We start from the raw sequence: 16,824 nt of genomic DNA, 5'->3' as shown, positions 1-16,824 counted from the left end.
CTGATGCAACGACAGCATGCGAAACTTTTCTCTGCGAATCCACTTGTTTGCTTGTCGCAAATCCAGAATGGGCCTGAACTCGTTCTTGTCCTTTTTGCGAACCAGAAAGAACCGGGAGTACAGACCACTTCCTCTTTGAGACAGAGGTACGTCTTCTATCGCCCTTTTCCTTAACAGGATATCGGCCTCCGCCTGGAGCTCGCGCAGTTGATACTGCGCGCTGACCGGAGGGATTGATGGAGGCGGGCTGGTGAACCGAAGACTGTATCCATTGCAAACAATAGTCAGCACCCACTTGTCCTGAGTAATTTTTCTCCACTCTGCCAGAAAAGATTGAATGCTTCCCCCCACCGGAGCGGGTAACAGTTGCAGGGGAAGTAAGCGCTCAGGGCCTAGACCCGGCCTGGCCTTTAGTCGCTGGAGTCGACTGATGGCCGCCTCTGCCTCTCTGGCGCTTCTGGAACGGTCTTCTGAACTGCTGCTGTTGTTGTTGTTGCTGCTGCTGTTGTCCAAAAGACTGACCACGCCCTCTGTCTTGACCACCGAACCGACGTTGGAACGGACGGTACGACTTCTTGGTCTCCTTGGGTTTCTCCAAACCCACCGCTGTGAGCGTTTCGGCCTCCGCCTTCATGCGGGCCATTTCATCATCAGCGTGCTTCCCGAACAGGGTTTCGCCAGAGAATGGGAGATTGGCAACCCTTTGTTGAGCGTCCGGTTTCAGAGACGTAAGGCGGAGCCATGCATGTCTTCGCTGGTTAATTCCGTGGCAGAAACCATGCGCCGCCAGCAGAGAAGAGTCGGCTGCAGCGCTGATTACCTGATTCGCCACCAACATCCCTTCGTTAAGCACCTCCTGGAAGTCTTCCCGCTTGTCCCGCGGTAGGAGCTCCACAAACTGTTGAAGGGATTCCCAGAGGGCTCTGTCATACCGACCCAACAAGGCAGTGGCACTAGCGGCCTTCATTGATGTCGCCGAAGTCCCACAAACTCTTCTCCCAGACGAATCCAACCACCTAGATTCCTTATCTGGTGGAACTGTGGAGGAAGGCGTGGTGGCATGCTGTTTGCGCGCCGCCGTCACAATCACCGAATCCGGAGGGGGCTCCACCCTTAGAAAGGCCGGGTCCGAGTCCGGAGCCCGGTACTTCTTCTGCAGTCTCGAGGGTGCCGCCTTAGTCACCGCTGGGGTGGGAAAAAGATCCATGGCCGGTTCTTCCAGACCCGGCACCAGTGGCAGTAACGGCCGAGACAAATGCTTCTGGTGTAGCGTCTCGAAGATGACTGATGTTTTGGGAGTGGGCACCGTCAAAGTAATGCCCAATTTCGCCGCACCACGTAACAGTACGTCCTGGAAGGACACCAGATCATCAATCGGTGAAACCCTCGTGTCTGGCGAATCCGACAAGGTCAGGGGAATAGTCCCTGACGACCTGGTCCGGGAACGAGACCTGTGCCTCCTGTGGCGCCGTCTAGATTGTGTGGAAGACCTGTTGCGCGAACGTTCCCTTCTCCTGAAACGGGAGCGCGACCTCCCAGTACGTGGGCGCTCCACCGGTTTCCGTGGAGGCGTCTTCCGTGGCCTATCTTTGGGTTTCGGAGTAGGAGGTGTCGGAAGCAGAGGCAGCGACACCGACCTCGGTGGCCTGACAGGAGGCCTCTCCGGCAAAGGCGCGGGCCCATGAGGTGGGACCGGCCGCGGAGGTTGCCCCGCAGGGGGTAGCGGAGGAAGTGGAGGTAGCGGCGGATTAACCGGAGGAACCTCCTTCGGTAGAGGTGGGGGAGTCGCAGGTCTTGGCGGTGTATATACCACCGAGTACACCGAGCCCGGTGACTTCTTCGGGGGAGGAGCCTGTGACCCAGACCCTCCAGAGCGTAAGCGACGCCTCCGACGTCCTTCCCCAGATCCAGCGTGACTTTTCGTGCCAGAATCCCTTCTGCGCCGCTTAGGGGAGGCGGAGATCCTCGGGGACGCTGATCTCTTCCTGCTCGACGTCGAGCGTCGTTTTTCAGGTGTGGAATGCCGACCCCTCGACTCCGGCGTCGAACGCCGTCTCCTCGACGTAGAGTGCTTCTTCCTCGACGACAACCGTCGCCCCCTCGACGACGAACGGTCAGACCGCGACGGCGAGCGTCGACTCTTCCTTCTCGTCGACCGTTTCCTCACAGTCCTCGACGTCGAGGAATCCCTCGACAGCGATCTGCTTGACGGCGAGCGGCGGTGTCGCTTCGACGGCGAGCGCCGGTGCCTCCGTCGTCGACGGCGATGCCTTGACTCCGACCTCGTCGGCGGTGACCTCGACGGCGGCCTACCCAGGCCTCTCGACGTCTATCTTCCACGCTGCTCCACGGAGCCCCGGGGAGCAGGGGAACACACCATCGTCATCCCTCTCGACGTCGTCGTCGATGCAATCGACGTCGACGGAGACCGGGACCGTTTGCTGGTCTTCCTGCCTCTGGGGAGCCCCCCAGAGGCCTCGGACCCACCTGCAGCCTGCAGTCGCCTCTCTCCCAGGCCTTGGAGCCTAATTCTCAGCCTTTCCCTCAGGGTCCTTGTAGAAAAGGTCTGGCAGATGTCACAATCTTCAGGGACATGCTCTTCAGGGAGGCAAAGAATGCAGACGTCGTGTGGATCAGTCTTGGCCTTCTTCCTTCCACATGCTGGGCACTTGTCGAATAAAGCAGGCATTTTAGATCCCTAAAAAGCCTGAACAAAAACACAGAAGTGAAAGGAAACACCAAGTAGCAACTGAAAACACTTTTAAATCCAAAAAGTGTACAAAACTCCAATAAACCCTTGAAAAAGGGAGAGCTCAATGCACCAGGGTCCTGTAAACAGGAGCCGGAAAAAAGAACTGAAAGTGAGAGGGACCTGCTATGCATTCTAGGATACTGGGAGAAGTTCTGGAAAGTTTCTTAAAGGCACAGTATCCTATTTAAGCCACATAATGGCAGCCTATGGGGCTTGTCAGTCCATGCCTTCCTCTCTATCATTTCTGAGGGTGTTTGCTGTTGAAGCAAGGGAAATCTATGACTATACACAGAGATCCCCTACTACAGAATTAGATGTAAATCCCCCCCTGACGACAGCAGCATTGACGATTAAGGTTTCCAAGGTGACCAGAACCTTTTTACGTCCTGAAGTCACCTCACCCAGCAAGGTAATCTCTGCCTCCAAGTCATCTGTTGGCCAAAAGCCTGTCAGAGCTAAATGTTAAATGTCAGGAGGAAGTTGAGAATTATGAGGAGGAACCACATTATTACCAGCAGCCTTATTCCCCACATCCAAGATGTTACCAGCCCCATGGATAATATTCCAGCCCTCCACCTTAGAGGGATACTTCACAAATGTTGTAGTCACTGTCAAAGTCACCCTCATGGCAGTCAGCGACAGGGGAGAGAGAAAACGTTGTCAACAAATTTTCCATCATCGACCAGGGGCTCATTAAAGGTGCTTTCACTTCGAGCTTTGCTTAGAAAAAAGACAAGGGGACCCCAATACAATCGATCAGGGATGTTGGGTAAGTTAATTGTTTCTAAAGACAAAGGTCCCTAGACAATCAGATCCGAGTTAATAAATATAGACTCAGTCAGTGCTATATTCCTCTGTCCAGCCGGGCAGGGATTTAATATGCAATCAAAGAAGGTTTTTCAAGTAGTACACAGAAAACAATATAAGTGGGACACAAGCCTGCATCCAAATTAGCAAGAAAGGACGTACAACAAAGTCAAGGGTTCAGGCAAAAAGAGTTTGTTTGTTTAGAGCACATATCAAATGGAACAAACAGAATATAGTTGGAACACCATTACACATTAGACATGACAATTTGACAAGTGTATATGGTTTACAAAGTGTCGAAGGCATTTCGATCCCTTAAGTAGATGCTGGGATCATCTTCAGGACATTTAAATTAGCATGCCTGTTTGCAATAGCCTATATGGTGGCTAAGAGTTCCCTATGAGAATCGGCTGAGGGTCCCTCGAGACAGTTCTTCGTAGGTAAAGGCGCCCATACACCTACCAACAACACGCTGTCTCCACTGGTGCTGGCGTGAGGTCGGTTAGGTGTACGGGCACCTTTCTGATCCTGAAGACGCGCATGGGATCTCCTCCTGAGACCGAGATATAGCACGAAACATGTCGACCTAAAAAAAGATATCCACTAGGGGTATGTAACTTATTTAGCTACAGAGGGCCATTACATCCCTCACATTAGCACCACCTTCTTGGCTTTTATTAATGACAGAGGGAGCCCCTTTTTCAATAAATTCTTCAAGCACCCCTCCAGTAATTTTTTAACTTCACGCTAGGACACTACTGCCACTCTGCCCCCCCCCCCTCCCATGCACCCTTACGGCTTTAACCAAAAGATCTCCGAAAAAGTGACCCTCCGTGGGACCCGTAGGGCATCGAAGCGCCAGCCGACGAGCAGCAACAGTCCAATGATGAAGCATGACATCCTTTGGGGTGTGTGAGGGCATCAAGAACAGGGCACACTGTCCCCCACAAACACAGTAGTAGAACGACAAGAGCTCTTTACTCTTTTTACCTCTTATAGAAACAGTGACTCATTGGTTATTAAGTACTTCTCGGGAGCATGAGTCACTGGACATTTACGTAGCTCCCTGTGTCCCCCTCCCCTTTGTGATTTTGTGTTCTGAGGGTTCAAGGCAAGCTCCAGACAGTAAAGCAGCCCTGCCTGGTGCAGAAAAGCAGTCTTATGCGGTACACAACAGGCAACAGCAGCACGCAGACCTCGGAGTCGTCCACAGGTTAAAAAGTGAAGTTAAGAGTGGGTATGAGGTCCTATTTTTATACCTGGCACCATCTTGGATATAAGAGAAGTATCTAGAGATTTCCCTTTGAAGTGGTTGAAGTTTCCTACTTCCCCTGCCCTGGCTCCAAGCTGGCTGCACGAACAATGCAGGGGTGACAAGTCATTTGTATGAAGACAGAGCACAGCCTATTAGGTTGCAGAGCTCCGCCCTCCCCCACCCAGCTAGTTAATGGCCCATCCAAGCACACCTAATGCCTCAATTGTGTGGCTGTTTGGGAGGAATAAACAAAGTCCAACTGCACCCAATCATGTGACCCAGGACAGGCTGCAGGCACCAAACAGTTAGGGAAAAAGAATACCAACTTTCTAAAGTGGCATTTTCAAAATTGTAACTTAAAATTCGACTTTACCATTAAAGAGGATTAATTACAGTTTCTCAAACCTGTTACCAATCAAAAGTTAGCACTTTTTGAATGTAATAAGTCAACCCAATGTTAACCTATGGGAGAGGTAGGCCTCACATTAGTGAAAAACTAATTTAAGTTTTTCACTACCAGAACATGTAAAACTTAAATGTACATGGCCAACCTTTTAGTTATAATGCACCCTGTCCTATGGGCTGCCTATGGATTGCCTAGGGGGTGGTTCATATGCAAGAACAGGGGAGATTAAGGATTGACAATTGGGTTACATTACGAAGTCAATAGGCAGTTTAAAACTGCATGCAGGCATCAGGCAAAATAAGCACTCCAGACCCATTAGTAGCATTTAATTCAGCAGCTCTGATTATATGGTATATCACTTTACTAGGGGCATAGAAGTAAACTAAATGCCAATCAAATGAAAGGCAATTTTAGCAGCATGTTTAAGGGAGTGAGCACAAGCACTTTAGAACAGGTTAGCAGTGGTGAAGTGCACAGAGTCCTAAAGCCACCAAAAACAAAATCAGCAACACAGGAGGGTAAAGGCACAACATTTGGGCGGGAAGACCACCTTAAGGCTGACAGGTATAATAGTAGGGCTCATCAAAATGTAGCATTAATTAGTCACAGGAGACAAGAGGTCTGAACAGACTTTTTGAGGGCTATATCAGGCATTTTTTTATAGTATAAAAACATGCAAATTCTGTTACAGATTGATGCTGGCTGGAAGAAAGGTCAATGGAAAGTCAGAAGTTGAAATAACACTCTTTCTCAAAGAGCAAGCTAAATAGTGGTCAGGGAGACTTCCTGCAAGTAACATGTAGTAAGAAATCTGAGGTATGGTGGTCCTTGAGGAGAGTGATGTTCTCAGAGGTGTATCTTCTGATTGGTTGAAGTTTGGTGCATTTCAAATGATGCAAGCAGCCTACTAATGTTAACAATGTGGCAGTTTTAAGCTTTTCGAAGCCAAGTTCAGCATTGTATTGCTTACTACAATTACCATAAGACTCTCAGCTTGACAGTGGAGATGTTTCAAGCATGTGAATCATTGCAAGACCTAGTACAGTCGAACGCGAATGCTCGAAATTGTGTCTGGCAAAAGTAACTTGAAAACCTGGACGACATTAATTATTTTGGTTTTACTGTTTATAGCACCAACTAATATCGATAAAAGGACAAACATGCATAAGCAATGCCACCACATGGACCCTATATCAAAACTGTGTACTTTCTAAGACCTATGTTAGGTACGTTTAACTGACAGGCATGATTGCTTAATTCAAGTAACAAATCCTACTTACTGCAAGCAACTGAATATTTTCACGAGTTTCTTCGTCCAGACGAGAAACATCCATAGTGTCCATTTCACTGGGCAAGAGACGAACAGTCTATTCAGATGGGAAAACAAGACAATATTTATTGGAGTGACTTTTAGAGAGACAAGATTAAAAAGACTGATGGGCTTATACATAAACCACATTTTGTAGTACATTTACTAGAAACACAATAGTACTAACATATTACAAAACGCTAATCACACTTCTGATGTCATATCTACTATTTTTTCTGTGATCAGATCTTCGCCAGCACTGCAAGGTCTCTCTTCAAGTAAATATACATTTTATTAGTAAATGTAGGGGGGCAAAGGGAATGGCTGAGCAATGCTCACTACAAAATGGGAGTGGTTAAGGGAGGTGTACTAAGGGTTTAAGGGATGTTAGGAAGGAGTTACACCCAACCTTGTACTCCTTGAAATCATATAAAAAGCAGTCACACTGCTTGAGTGAGACTGGGAGGTAAAACCTTGTCACAGCGCGATCCATCAGGTTGTGAAATTCTCCAATATCCTCCGGAGGAGAGTCTGCTGGATGTTGTGGTGGAGGTGATGGAGTGGAATCTAGGTAGTCCCATTCATCACAGGTAGGCTGAGGGTCTGTGTTAGAAATGGGGGTCTCTAGTTGGCAATGGCTTGCACCTTCGTCCAAGTAGGGACCTTCTTCCTAATCAGGGTAAGGGGGATATACTTTAAAATTAATCCCCCTGCTCACCCCCTTGGTAGCTTGGCACGAACAGACAGGCTTATCTCAGAGGCAGAGTGTAAAGCACTTGCGCACACATACAGAAATACATTGAAAACACTACAAATGGACACCACACCAGTTCAGAAAAATAAGTCATGTTTATCTTAATCCAACAAGACAAAAACATTAAAAATCCACTATACAGTAACCAAAAGACATCTTTTAAAACGTAGAACCTGTTCGGTCCATAGAAAATGGTGGATGTGACACTTTCAACACAAAGTACTTTGGATGCTTCAAAACCACAAGCAGAAAGGGTCGCTGGGAAGGTCATGCGTCTGTTCCTTACACACAGGGAAGGTGATGCATCGGTTCCTTGCTTCGGAGGAGTTGATGAGTCTATTCTTTACTGCTGCGCAGGGGAGGTGATGCGACGGTTCCTAACTGGAGAGGAGGTAATGTGTTGGTTTCTTACTGCTTGGGGAGGTGATGCGTCTGTTTCTTAATATCTCACCCAGCGACAGACCTTGCGCCACAATGCGCTGTGTGAAAATGCAGGATGATGCAATGCATGAAGATCCAGGATGCGCTGCAAAGATTTCGGCCACGTTCCCTCAATGTGTCGGTTCTTACACAGCAGGACCTGCATCATAGTTGGTGCAGTGATCTCGGGTGTCAGGTTACGTGCACAGGATCCATCGCACGGCAGGTGCTGGGAAAAAAATTTCAGCTGTGGCAGTGCATCAGAATCCAGGCTCATACTGAGTAGCTCGGGATACCAAACTCTTCGAGCCCAGTCCACAGCCACAAGGATGACTTGGGCACAGTCACGTCTGATCTTCTTCTAAACTCTGGGCAGAAGTGGTATAGGCGGAAAGGAGTACAACAGACCGCAACTCCACTTGCATCGAAAAGCGTCGCCGAGCGAGTGCCGCCTTGGAAATTCCAATGTGCAGAACTGAGGACATTGCACGTTCTCTTCGGTGGCGAATAGATCTAACCAAGGTTCTCCCCACTGTTGAAAGAGACCTTGAACCACTTCGGAGTGAAGACGCCATTCGTGATCCATCAGACACAGTAGGCTGAGTTAGTCCGGCCTGGCGTTCAAAGAAAATGCCAGGTGTTGAATCGTCAAGAAAATGACGTTCCAGCCATGTCCAGAGGCGCAGAGCCTCCTGACATAGCGTCCACGACCCCATCCCGTTTGTTGCAATACCACATGGCGGTGGTGTTGTCCGTGAACACCTGCACTACCTTCCCCCTGACAGAGGAGAGGAATGCCTTCAGTGCAAGAAGAATTGCCCGAAGCTCCAGAAGGTTGATATGGAGCCGGGATTCCGCCAGAGACCAGGGGCCCCTGATCTCCGCCTCTCCCATTTGACTGCCCCAATCCTGGAGGGACGCATCTGTCACCACAGTGTGCTCCGGTTGGGGAAGGGAGAGTGATCTGCCGCTGACCAAATGCGGATTCGTGAGCCACCACTGCAATTGTTGTGCAGCGCCCTCCGAGATCTGGACGTAATCGGACAGGTTTCCCTGATGCTGCGCCCACTGGAACTTCAGGTCCCACTGCAGAGCCCGCATATGCCACCTGGCATGGGTGGTAAGCAAGATGCAGGAGGCCCAGCAGCCTCAAGGTCTTCCTGACCGAAACCCAGGACAAGGGCCGAAAGATCTGAATCATAGCCCGAATGTCCTGGACACGCTGTTCGGGAGGATAAACATGAAACTGCGCCGTGTCCAGAACCGCTCCGATGAAGAGGAGCTTCTGAGAGGGAATCCGGTGTGATTTCAGCACGTTGATGGAAAATCGCAGCAAATGCCGGAGGTCGGCCGTAGTCTGGAGGTGGGAGTTGACTGTCTAAGGCGAGCCCGCCTTGAACAACCAGTCGTTGAGATAGGGGAAGACTGAACCCCTGATCTGTGCAGATGAGCTGTGACCACCGCCATCACCTTCGTGAACATCCGAGGGGCGCTGGTAAGGCCAAAGGGGAGCACGGTGAACTGAAAATGCTCCTGGCCCACCGAGAATCGTAGGTAACGCCGATGAGCCGGCAGGACGGCAATATGAAAATAGGCATCCTGTCTTGTGTGTCGAGAGCAGACAAAACCTGAGCCAGAGTGAGAATCTTGAGATTCTTTCAGAGGAAGCGATTGACGTTCCAAAGGTCTAAGATGGGACGTAGACCCTTGTCCTTCTTTGGAACGAAGAAGTAGTGGGGATGACAACCACAACCTACTTCTAACGTTGGAACACACTCGATGTCCCCTTTGGCCAAGAGGGCTGCAACATACTGTTGGAGAAGTGCCGAATGATCCCCCGACATGCGGTGGAGCTGCGGAGGCATGGCTGGGGGGGGCGGGGGGGGGAGGGAGGAGGGGAAGGGGGCGGACTCGAAGGAGAGGGTGTAGCCCCTTCGAACAATCTCCAGAACCCACCTGTCTGATGTAATGGTGCGCCAGTGGGGGAGGTGATGACGAATCCTGCCTCCCACTGGCATCAGGTGGGCCTGAAACACCGGACAAGGAAGGTGTGAAGGCACTGGCAGCAGGGGTGTTGGTGAACTGACCGGCACGCTGGACCTGTGACCCGCCTCTGCGAGCCCCAAGTCCGCGGCTGCGCTGGGACTGTTGCTGTGCAGGTTTATTCTGAAAGGAACGTGTGTGCATGCCTCTTCCTGAGCTTCGAAAGGAACGAAAGTTGGAAGTGAACGGAGTACCTGCAGCTGAAAGGCCTAAGGACTTGGCCGTGGCCCAGGAGCCCTTAAAACGCTCCAATGTGGAATCCGCCTTATCACTAAAGAGGCGGGTGCCATCGAAGGGCATGTCCATCAAAGTATTCTGGACATCTGCAAAAAAGCCAGTCGTCCTCAACCAGGCATGACGACGTAACGCCACCGTTGTGGAAATAGCCCTACCCAGCGAATCAGCGGTATCAAGACCACAACGTATAGTTGCGGCTGCCAGGTAGCGCATTGCCGCAGGAGCGCTTCGCGCATTGCCTCTTAACTGCTTTTAACGTTCCCGTTTTGTATTTATTTTAATTTGGTTTGTATTTCCCCTGTTTTTAAACGGCCCCCTTACCTGCATCTTAATCGTTGAGCACCGCCGCTTGGGCGGGTCCGGGGTCTGAGGGGGGAAGCACTGGCGCCGCCATCTTGGAGCGGGTTGGGTGTGTGAGCAGGAGCCACTCCCTACGTGCGCTTCAGTGCGCAGGAGCCGGCGAGGGACGCCTATTTGAAGGTCCTCCCTTAGCGCAGCGGGATCGCGCAGCGGGCGTGCCCTCGCGTGGCCGGAGTCGTGCCAGAGTCCTGCCCGTCTGCGCCAGGACGCGTAGGACGTGGTAGGGCTCTGGCCTGCTGCCGACCATCGATGTTGGCATTATGCCATGTTACACAAGGGATGCCCTTCTGGCCATCGGGCTTAGCCACAGGAGTTGTGATGCTCCTCGGGTTCCGCCGCTTTGCGGACCTTACTCTTGTACTTGTGGGAGGTTTGATCTTTCCGTTCCCACTACCTGCTTAGGCAACGTTCTGGATATTGCTGCATCCCGCCCCCGTCCTCCCTTCACTTTATGGAACTTGAATGTCAGGTCAATGGTTAAACACCACCATGACATCTTTGACCTGTTAGGTAAGGAGTCCCCGGACGCTTTTTGTGTGACGGAGACCTGGCTTCAGGAGTCTGACACGGCTGTGATTAACTTGGCTTTTCCGCCTGAATATTCTGTATATACCCTCAACCGAGCCTCTAGAGGAGGGGGACTTGCGCTGGCGGTCAAGTCGTGCTATCCGTGTATCTGGCAAGGGCAAAAAATCTCCGGCTGTGAAAGTGCGCTGTTTAAAATCTCAGTCACGCCCAACTTCGCTTTTACTGGCCTGTTGATTTATCGTCCCCCTGGTAGCGACTTGGCTTTCAGGGAGGCCCTTCCAGATGCCATCAGCACCTTGGCTGTAGGCTGTTCCAATTTCTCCATTCTTGGAGATTTAAACCTCCACTATGATAACCTGTCTCTACCGGCAGTTTTCAGCTCGGTTGCTGATCTCGAGGCGCTCCAGTTAGTCCAGCTGGTCTCGCATCCCACCCATGTTGGTGGTTACATTCTCGACCCTTTTTTTACTAACCTACCAGAAGCCAGCGTCCTTGCCCCTTCCCCCCTGGCTTGGACCGATCACTATCTGGTACGCATCCACTGTCCTCTGTATGAGCCGCACCGCAAATCTGCGGTCCGCTCAATTTCTAGACGGTGTTGGTCTAAATTAAAACTTGAGGATTTCTTCCATCTGTTATCCTCTGACCCGCCCGCCTCAGCTGACACTGTGGATGAGGGCTATGATCATCTTTGTGAGTGGATTAATAGGGCCCTTGACTCCCTTATTCCGATAGTTTCGTGTAAGTGTGGGTCTAGGGACCCGAGTCCTTGGTACGACGATTCTTTACGGGCACTTAAAAACATCTGTAGGCGTGCCGAGCGGGTATGGCGTAAAACCTATGCCAGCGACAAAAAAGCCCTGTATTCTGCTGCTGTAAAAATTTACCACCGAGCAGTATGCAGAACACGTGCGGCATACTACGCCCTACAATTTCGTACCAGTACCAACCCCTCCAAAACTATTTTTAAAGCCCTGAAAGATCTTATTACCAAAAAAGTGATCGCGACTCACCAGGGTTCCATTGCCCATTGTGAAGCTCTGGCAGCGTTTTTCTTGGAAAAGGTCCATGCCATCTATAGAGCTTTTCCTATGGCTGCCTCCCCTGTTGTTGGCCTCTTCAAGCCCCTTACCTTGGATGTACTACATTCCTTCCCGAGACTAACATCGGTGAGTTTTGGTAAGTTGGCCCAACAAGTCAAGTCAGGATCCCCGGCTGATCCTCTTCGCCCGGCCTTGTTCAGTGACTTACCATCTACTGGCCTACCACCGGTTTGCTCTCTAATTAACATCTCTTTAGCATCCGGAGTGGTTCCAGTGAAGTGGAAACAGGCGGTAGTCGTGCCCATCCTCAAGAAACCAACTTTGGATGCCGATAAACCTGAGAATTACCGCCCTATTTCCCTTCTTCCGTGGCCTGCCAAAGTTGCGGAGGCGCATGTCAACTCTGTCCTCTCTGACCATCTCTTACAAGCTAACATTTTGGACAGGACGCAGAATGGTTTTTGGGCTGGGCATAGCACGGAGACGGCTCTACTTTATATGGTGGAGCATTTGCGCTCCGTGCTTGACGCGGGTCAAACGGCGGCGCTGGTGCTATTAGATCTTAGCGCCGCCTTTGACACCGTGGCCCACCCGATCCTTCTGCAGCGCTTGGAGGAAGCGGGTGTTACCGGTCTTGCGCTACAGTGGTTCCGATCTTTCCTTGCCAACCGTTCTTTCTGCGTGGCCGTTCCGCCCTACCAGTCCAAATTCCATCCTCTGGAGCTGGGGGTCCCCCAGGGCTCCTCGCTGAGTCCCACATTGTTCAACCTTTATGTGAGACCGCTGGCTGAGGTTGTCAGGCATTGGGGCATGACCATGGTGTCTTATGCCGATGACACCCAGCTAGCGGTTACAATCAGCGGGGATGCGGATGTGGATGCCCCCAGATTCCAGGAGGGACTTCGGGCGGTCGCCAGCTGGATGACCTCCAACTGTCTCCAGCTGAACGCAGGTAAGACGGAGGTTATGATCTTTGGCAAGCAGACGGAACTCTGGGGCGATAGGTGGTGGCCATCGGACCTGGGCCCTACACCTATCCCGGTCGCTCAATTGAAAAATCTTGGGGTGTGGCTTGATCCTTCTCTTTCTTTTGAATGCCACACTAAGCGCACGGCGGCCTGTTGCTTCGGCATCTTGCGGGGTCTACGACCCGTTTTAAAATTCTTCGATGCTAAAACCAGGCAACTTGTCATCCAGGCCACCGTGATGTCTCGCCTTGATTATGCCAACGCCCTTCTATTGGGCCTAAATCAGGCGGAACTCACCCGACTGCAGCGTGTACAGAATGCAGCAGCAAGAGCGGTCGTGGGCTTGCCCAGATTTTGCTCTACTGCCAATACCTTGCGCACGCTGCATTGGCTCCAGATCGCTCGTAGGATCCAGTTTAAGGTCCTTTGTGTTGCCTACAAAATCATCAAGGGATCACCTGCCTTGATTCTCGCCAACCTCCTGTCCCGTTATATCCCGGGCCGTGCCCTAAGATCCTCTGACATGCAACTTGCTGTTGTTCCACGGTTTAAGCGTTACCGGGCTGGCGGCCGTTCCTTTCAAGTGCGTGCCGCCGCGTTATGGAATTCCCTTCCCTTTGAGATTAGTGCACTCGGGGATTTGCTCTCCTTTCGGCGGGCTGTAAAAACGTTTTTGTTTCCTTAGCCCCTTTGTTCTTTTTCCCTTGTCTTGTTGTGTTGTGTTGCTACCTGGCGGGCGCCAGGACGCTCCTTCGCTGGAGCATCTGTGCGCCTAATAAATCAGCTTAACATAACATAACATAACTTGGCCGCATCTCTCCAATCCATAAGGGCTCGGGAGAGAACTGTCCGGACATTGAGGTAGCACCTGCTCAACCGCATCCCATACAGATTGGGAATTGCGGCCCAAGAGACAGGCAGTGTTTACAGACCGCAGTCCAGAACTTGCGGAAGAATAAATCTTCTTGCTAAACTGCTCCAATTTCTTGGATTCCTTGTCTGGTGGAGCAGAAGGAAACACACTTGGGGACGCAGAGGCCTGAACAGCCAAACTTTCAGGTGTGGGGTGCTGGGTGAGGAAGGCAGGGTCGCCCGGAGCTGGGCGATGACGTCGACCCACACCCTTATCCACAGGAGCCCATGTGTTGGGCCGGGACCAAGTGCCCAAAAGCACATCAGAAAGTGCCTCATTAAACGGAAACAGTGGTTCTGTAGAAGAATAAGCTAGCCGAAGCACTTCAGTCAGTAGGTTGGTCCTGACAGACACTGTAGGGAGCTTGAGGTCAAAAGCCTCGGCCGCCCTACGCAGCACCATGGAAAAGGAACCACTCTCCTCCATAGTAGCTGAAGGGGATGGTGAACCAGGCGCTGGAGTGTAATCCGGCCCACAGGCCTACGCCTCCTCATCCCAGTCGGGACGGACTCGCACTGTACTGTGAGAGGGTCTTCTAACCCTTCCCAATCCTCCCCTTCCTGCATTAGGGGACGAGGACGTGGGTAAATAAAAGGGTAAAAGTACCCCATTGGCGTTGAGATCGGCGCCGGAAGACATCCCTCAGGCACCGTGCCGACATCTGAAAAGAAGACGACGCCGGTGTCGCCGGCACTGTCGGTGATACCGATGCCAGTGGAGGTCGTACGGGGTCCACCGGCAAGAACAGGGAGCCCCGGCCAGAGCCATGGAGACCTCTGGGCGTCGAGGCCGGCGACGTCGAGGAAGGCGGAACAGTGGGGACCACAGGGCCCAAAGGTGATCCGACAGGTCCGCACGGGCCGAAGATACGTGCCATTGCAGACACGAACTCTTGCAATTTGGCAGGAGTCACCGATGGACCCAGGAAGGGTGGGTAAGCCAACAGTAACTGCTCATGCTCCGTCGGAGCCGCTGGGGCAGGGCCACCAGCCCCCTCAGCCGCGAGGGGATGACGAAGAGCGACGACGCCTTTTTAACTTTTTGTGCTTCGCTTTATCAGACTCCAAGTGCGAAGACTTCGAATGATGGTGCTTGCTCCGAGACCGGGCCCTTGACCTCCCACGAGACCGGGAACGACATGGGGCCGACTCCCGGGCCTCCAGCCACTTTCGGGACTGCTCCAGCAAAGTTTTTGGGGCCATGGCTCGGCAGTGGGAACACGACTCGGTGTCATGGTCACGCCCCAGGCAGCAGAGACACTCAAGGTGTTGGGTCCGTCAGCGACATCGTGCACGGACAGGCCTTGCAAAGCTTGAAACCGGGCATCCCTAGGCACCAGGAGTAATGAATATGCTACTTACCAGTATGCATCTGTTCTTGGCATGTAGGGCTGCTGACATTCATATCTATAGCATAGATCGCCGCCTAGTGTTGGGTCCGGATGATTGCACATTGTTGTCCTGGAAGAGTCTTCGAAGTATCACGAGATAGGTGGCTCCTCCCCTGGACTACAGTGCGCATGGGCATCGACTCCATCCCCAGATTGTTTTTAGGCATTGTGGCGAAGATTGAGTGTAACAGTGTGAGCGATGGCCATGTTAAGAGTAAGTGTAAATTCTGCAGCCGCTACAGGCGCCGGGGAGGAGGGTGGGCGATATGAATGTCAGCAGCCCTACATGCCAAGAACAGATGCATACTGGTAAGTAGCATATTCAGTTCGAGGCATGTGGGCTGCTGAATTCATATCTATAGCATAGAATATATAGCAGTCCCTCCATTAGCGGCGGCCGCCTGTGCCAGCTGCAGAAGTTTGAAAAAGTGTCTTTAGAACAGCCTGCCCTACAGCTGCTTGGAGTGCACATCTACACAGTAGTGTTTCGTAAATGTGTGTGGGGTAGACCATGTGGCTGCTCTACAAGTGTCTTCTAAAGGGATATTTCCAAGGAAAGCCATGGAGGCCCCCAACTTACGGGTGGAGTGGGCTCTGGGGGGGATCAATAAAGTGCGCTTGGCCTTTTGATAGCAAATCTGAATACACTTAACGATCCACCTGGCTATACCTGCCTTGGAAATGGGGTTGCCCTTGTGTTGGGCAGAAAAGGCAACAAAGAGTTGTTTCGTCTTCCTAAAATCTTTGGTCCTATTAATATAGTACATCAAAGCTCGTTTGACGTCAAGAGTGTGGAGCATTCTTTCAGCCACTGTCTCAGGATTTTGGAAGAACACAGGCAGTTCAATAGTCTGATTGACATGGAACTGTGAAACCACCTTTGGAAGAAATTTAGGGTTAGTGCGCAGCACCACCCGGTTGGAGTGAATCTGTATGAATGGTTCTTGTACAGTGAGCGCCTGGAGCTCACTAACACGTCGCAGTGACGTAATGGCTATAAGGAAAGCCACTTTCCATGTTAAGAACTGAATCTCGCATGAATGTAGAGGCTCAAAAGGTGGACCCATCAGTCGGTGAGTACCACATTAAGATTCCATTCAGGAGCAGGTGGGGTCCTGGGAGGAATGACTCGTTTGAGCCCCTCTAGAAAAGCTTTAACGGCAGGCACTCGGAAAAGGGAGAGATGCTGCCTGTTTTGGAGATAAGCCGCTATGGCGGATAAATGTATCCGAATGGAAGCATATGCCAGATTGCATTTGTAAAGATGCAACAGATAACAAATGATGTTGTGCGTGGACGCGTCAAGTGGGTCAATGTCGTGGTCCACGCAATAAATGACAAACCGCTTCCATTTTGCTGCGTAGCATGCTCTGGTGGTGGGCTTTCTTGCCTCCCGTATGATATCCATGCAGTCAGGAGGTAAGTTGAGGTAGCCAAACTAAGACCTCAGGAGCCAGATCGCCAGGTTGAGCTGTTGCAGATCTGGGTGCTGAATGTCGCCATGGCTCTGCGTCAAAAGTCTGGGTGTGAGGTGCAGCCTTTGACACGGTACCACGGAAAGTTCTAGAAACGTGGTGTACCATGGTTGGCGGGCCCACGTTGGAGCAACCAGGATGAGCGTCATCGAGTGTTGCTTCAG

The 16,824-nt window shown here is 51.4% G+C and overlaps 1 protein-coding gene across 1 annotated transcript in view; it reads right to left on the bottom strand.

Moving 5' to 3' along the window:
* The window catches only part of CDCA8 (cell division cycle associated 8), a 229,398-nt gene that overhangs the window by 24,610 nt on the left and 187,964 nt on the right, over positions 1–16,824 (bottom strand). The window contains exon 10 of the mRNA XM_078681219.1: positions 6,501–6,587. Within this exon, the coding sequence (XP_078537345.1) occupies positions 6,501–6,587 (87 nt within the window). The remainder of the gene's footprint in view (positions 1–6,500; positions 6,588–16,824) is intronic.

The sequence above is a fragment of the Lissotriton helveticus genome, chromosome 3_1 (genome assembly GCF_964261635.1).
Source record: "Lissotriton helveticus chromosome 3_1, aLisHel1.1, whole genome shotgun sequence".
NCBI classification, from domain to species: domain Eukaryota; kingdom Metazoa; phylum Chordata; class Amphibia; order Caudata; family Salamandridae; genus Lissotriton; species Lissotriton helveticus.
This window is presented reverse-complemented; position numbering and strand designations above follow the sequence as displayed.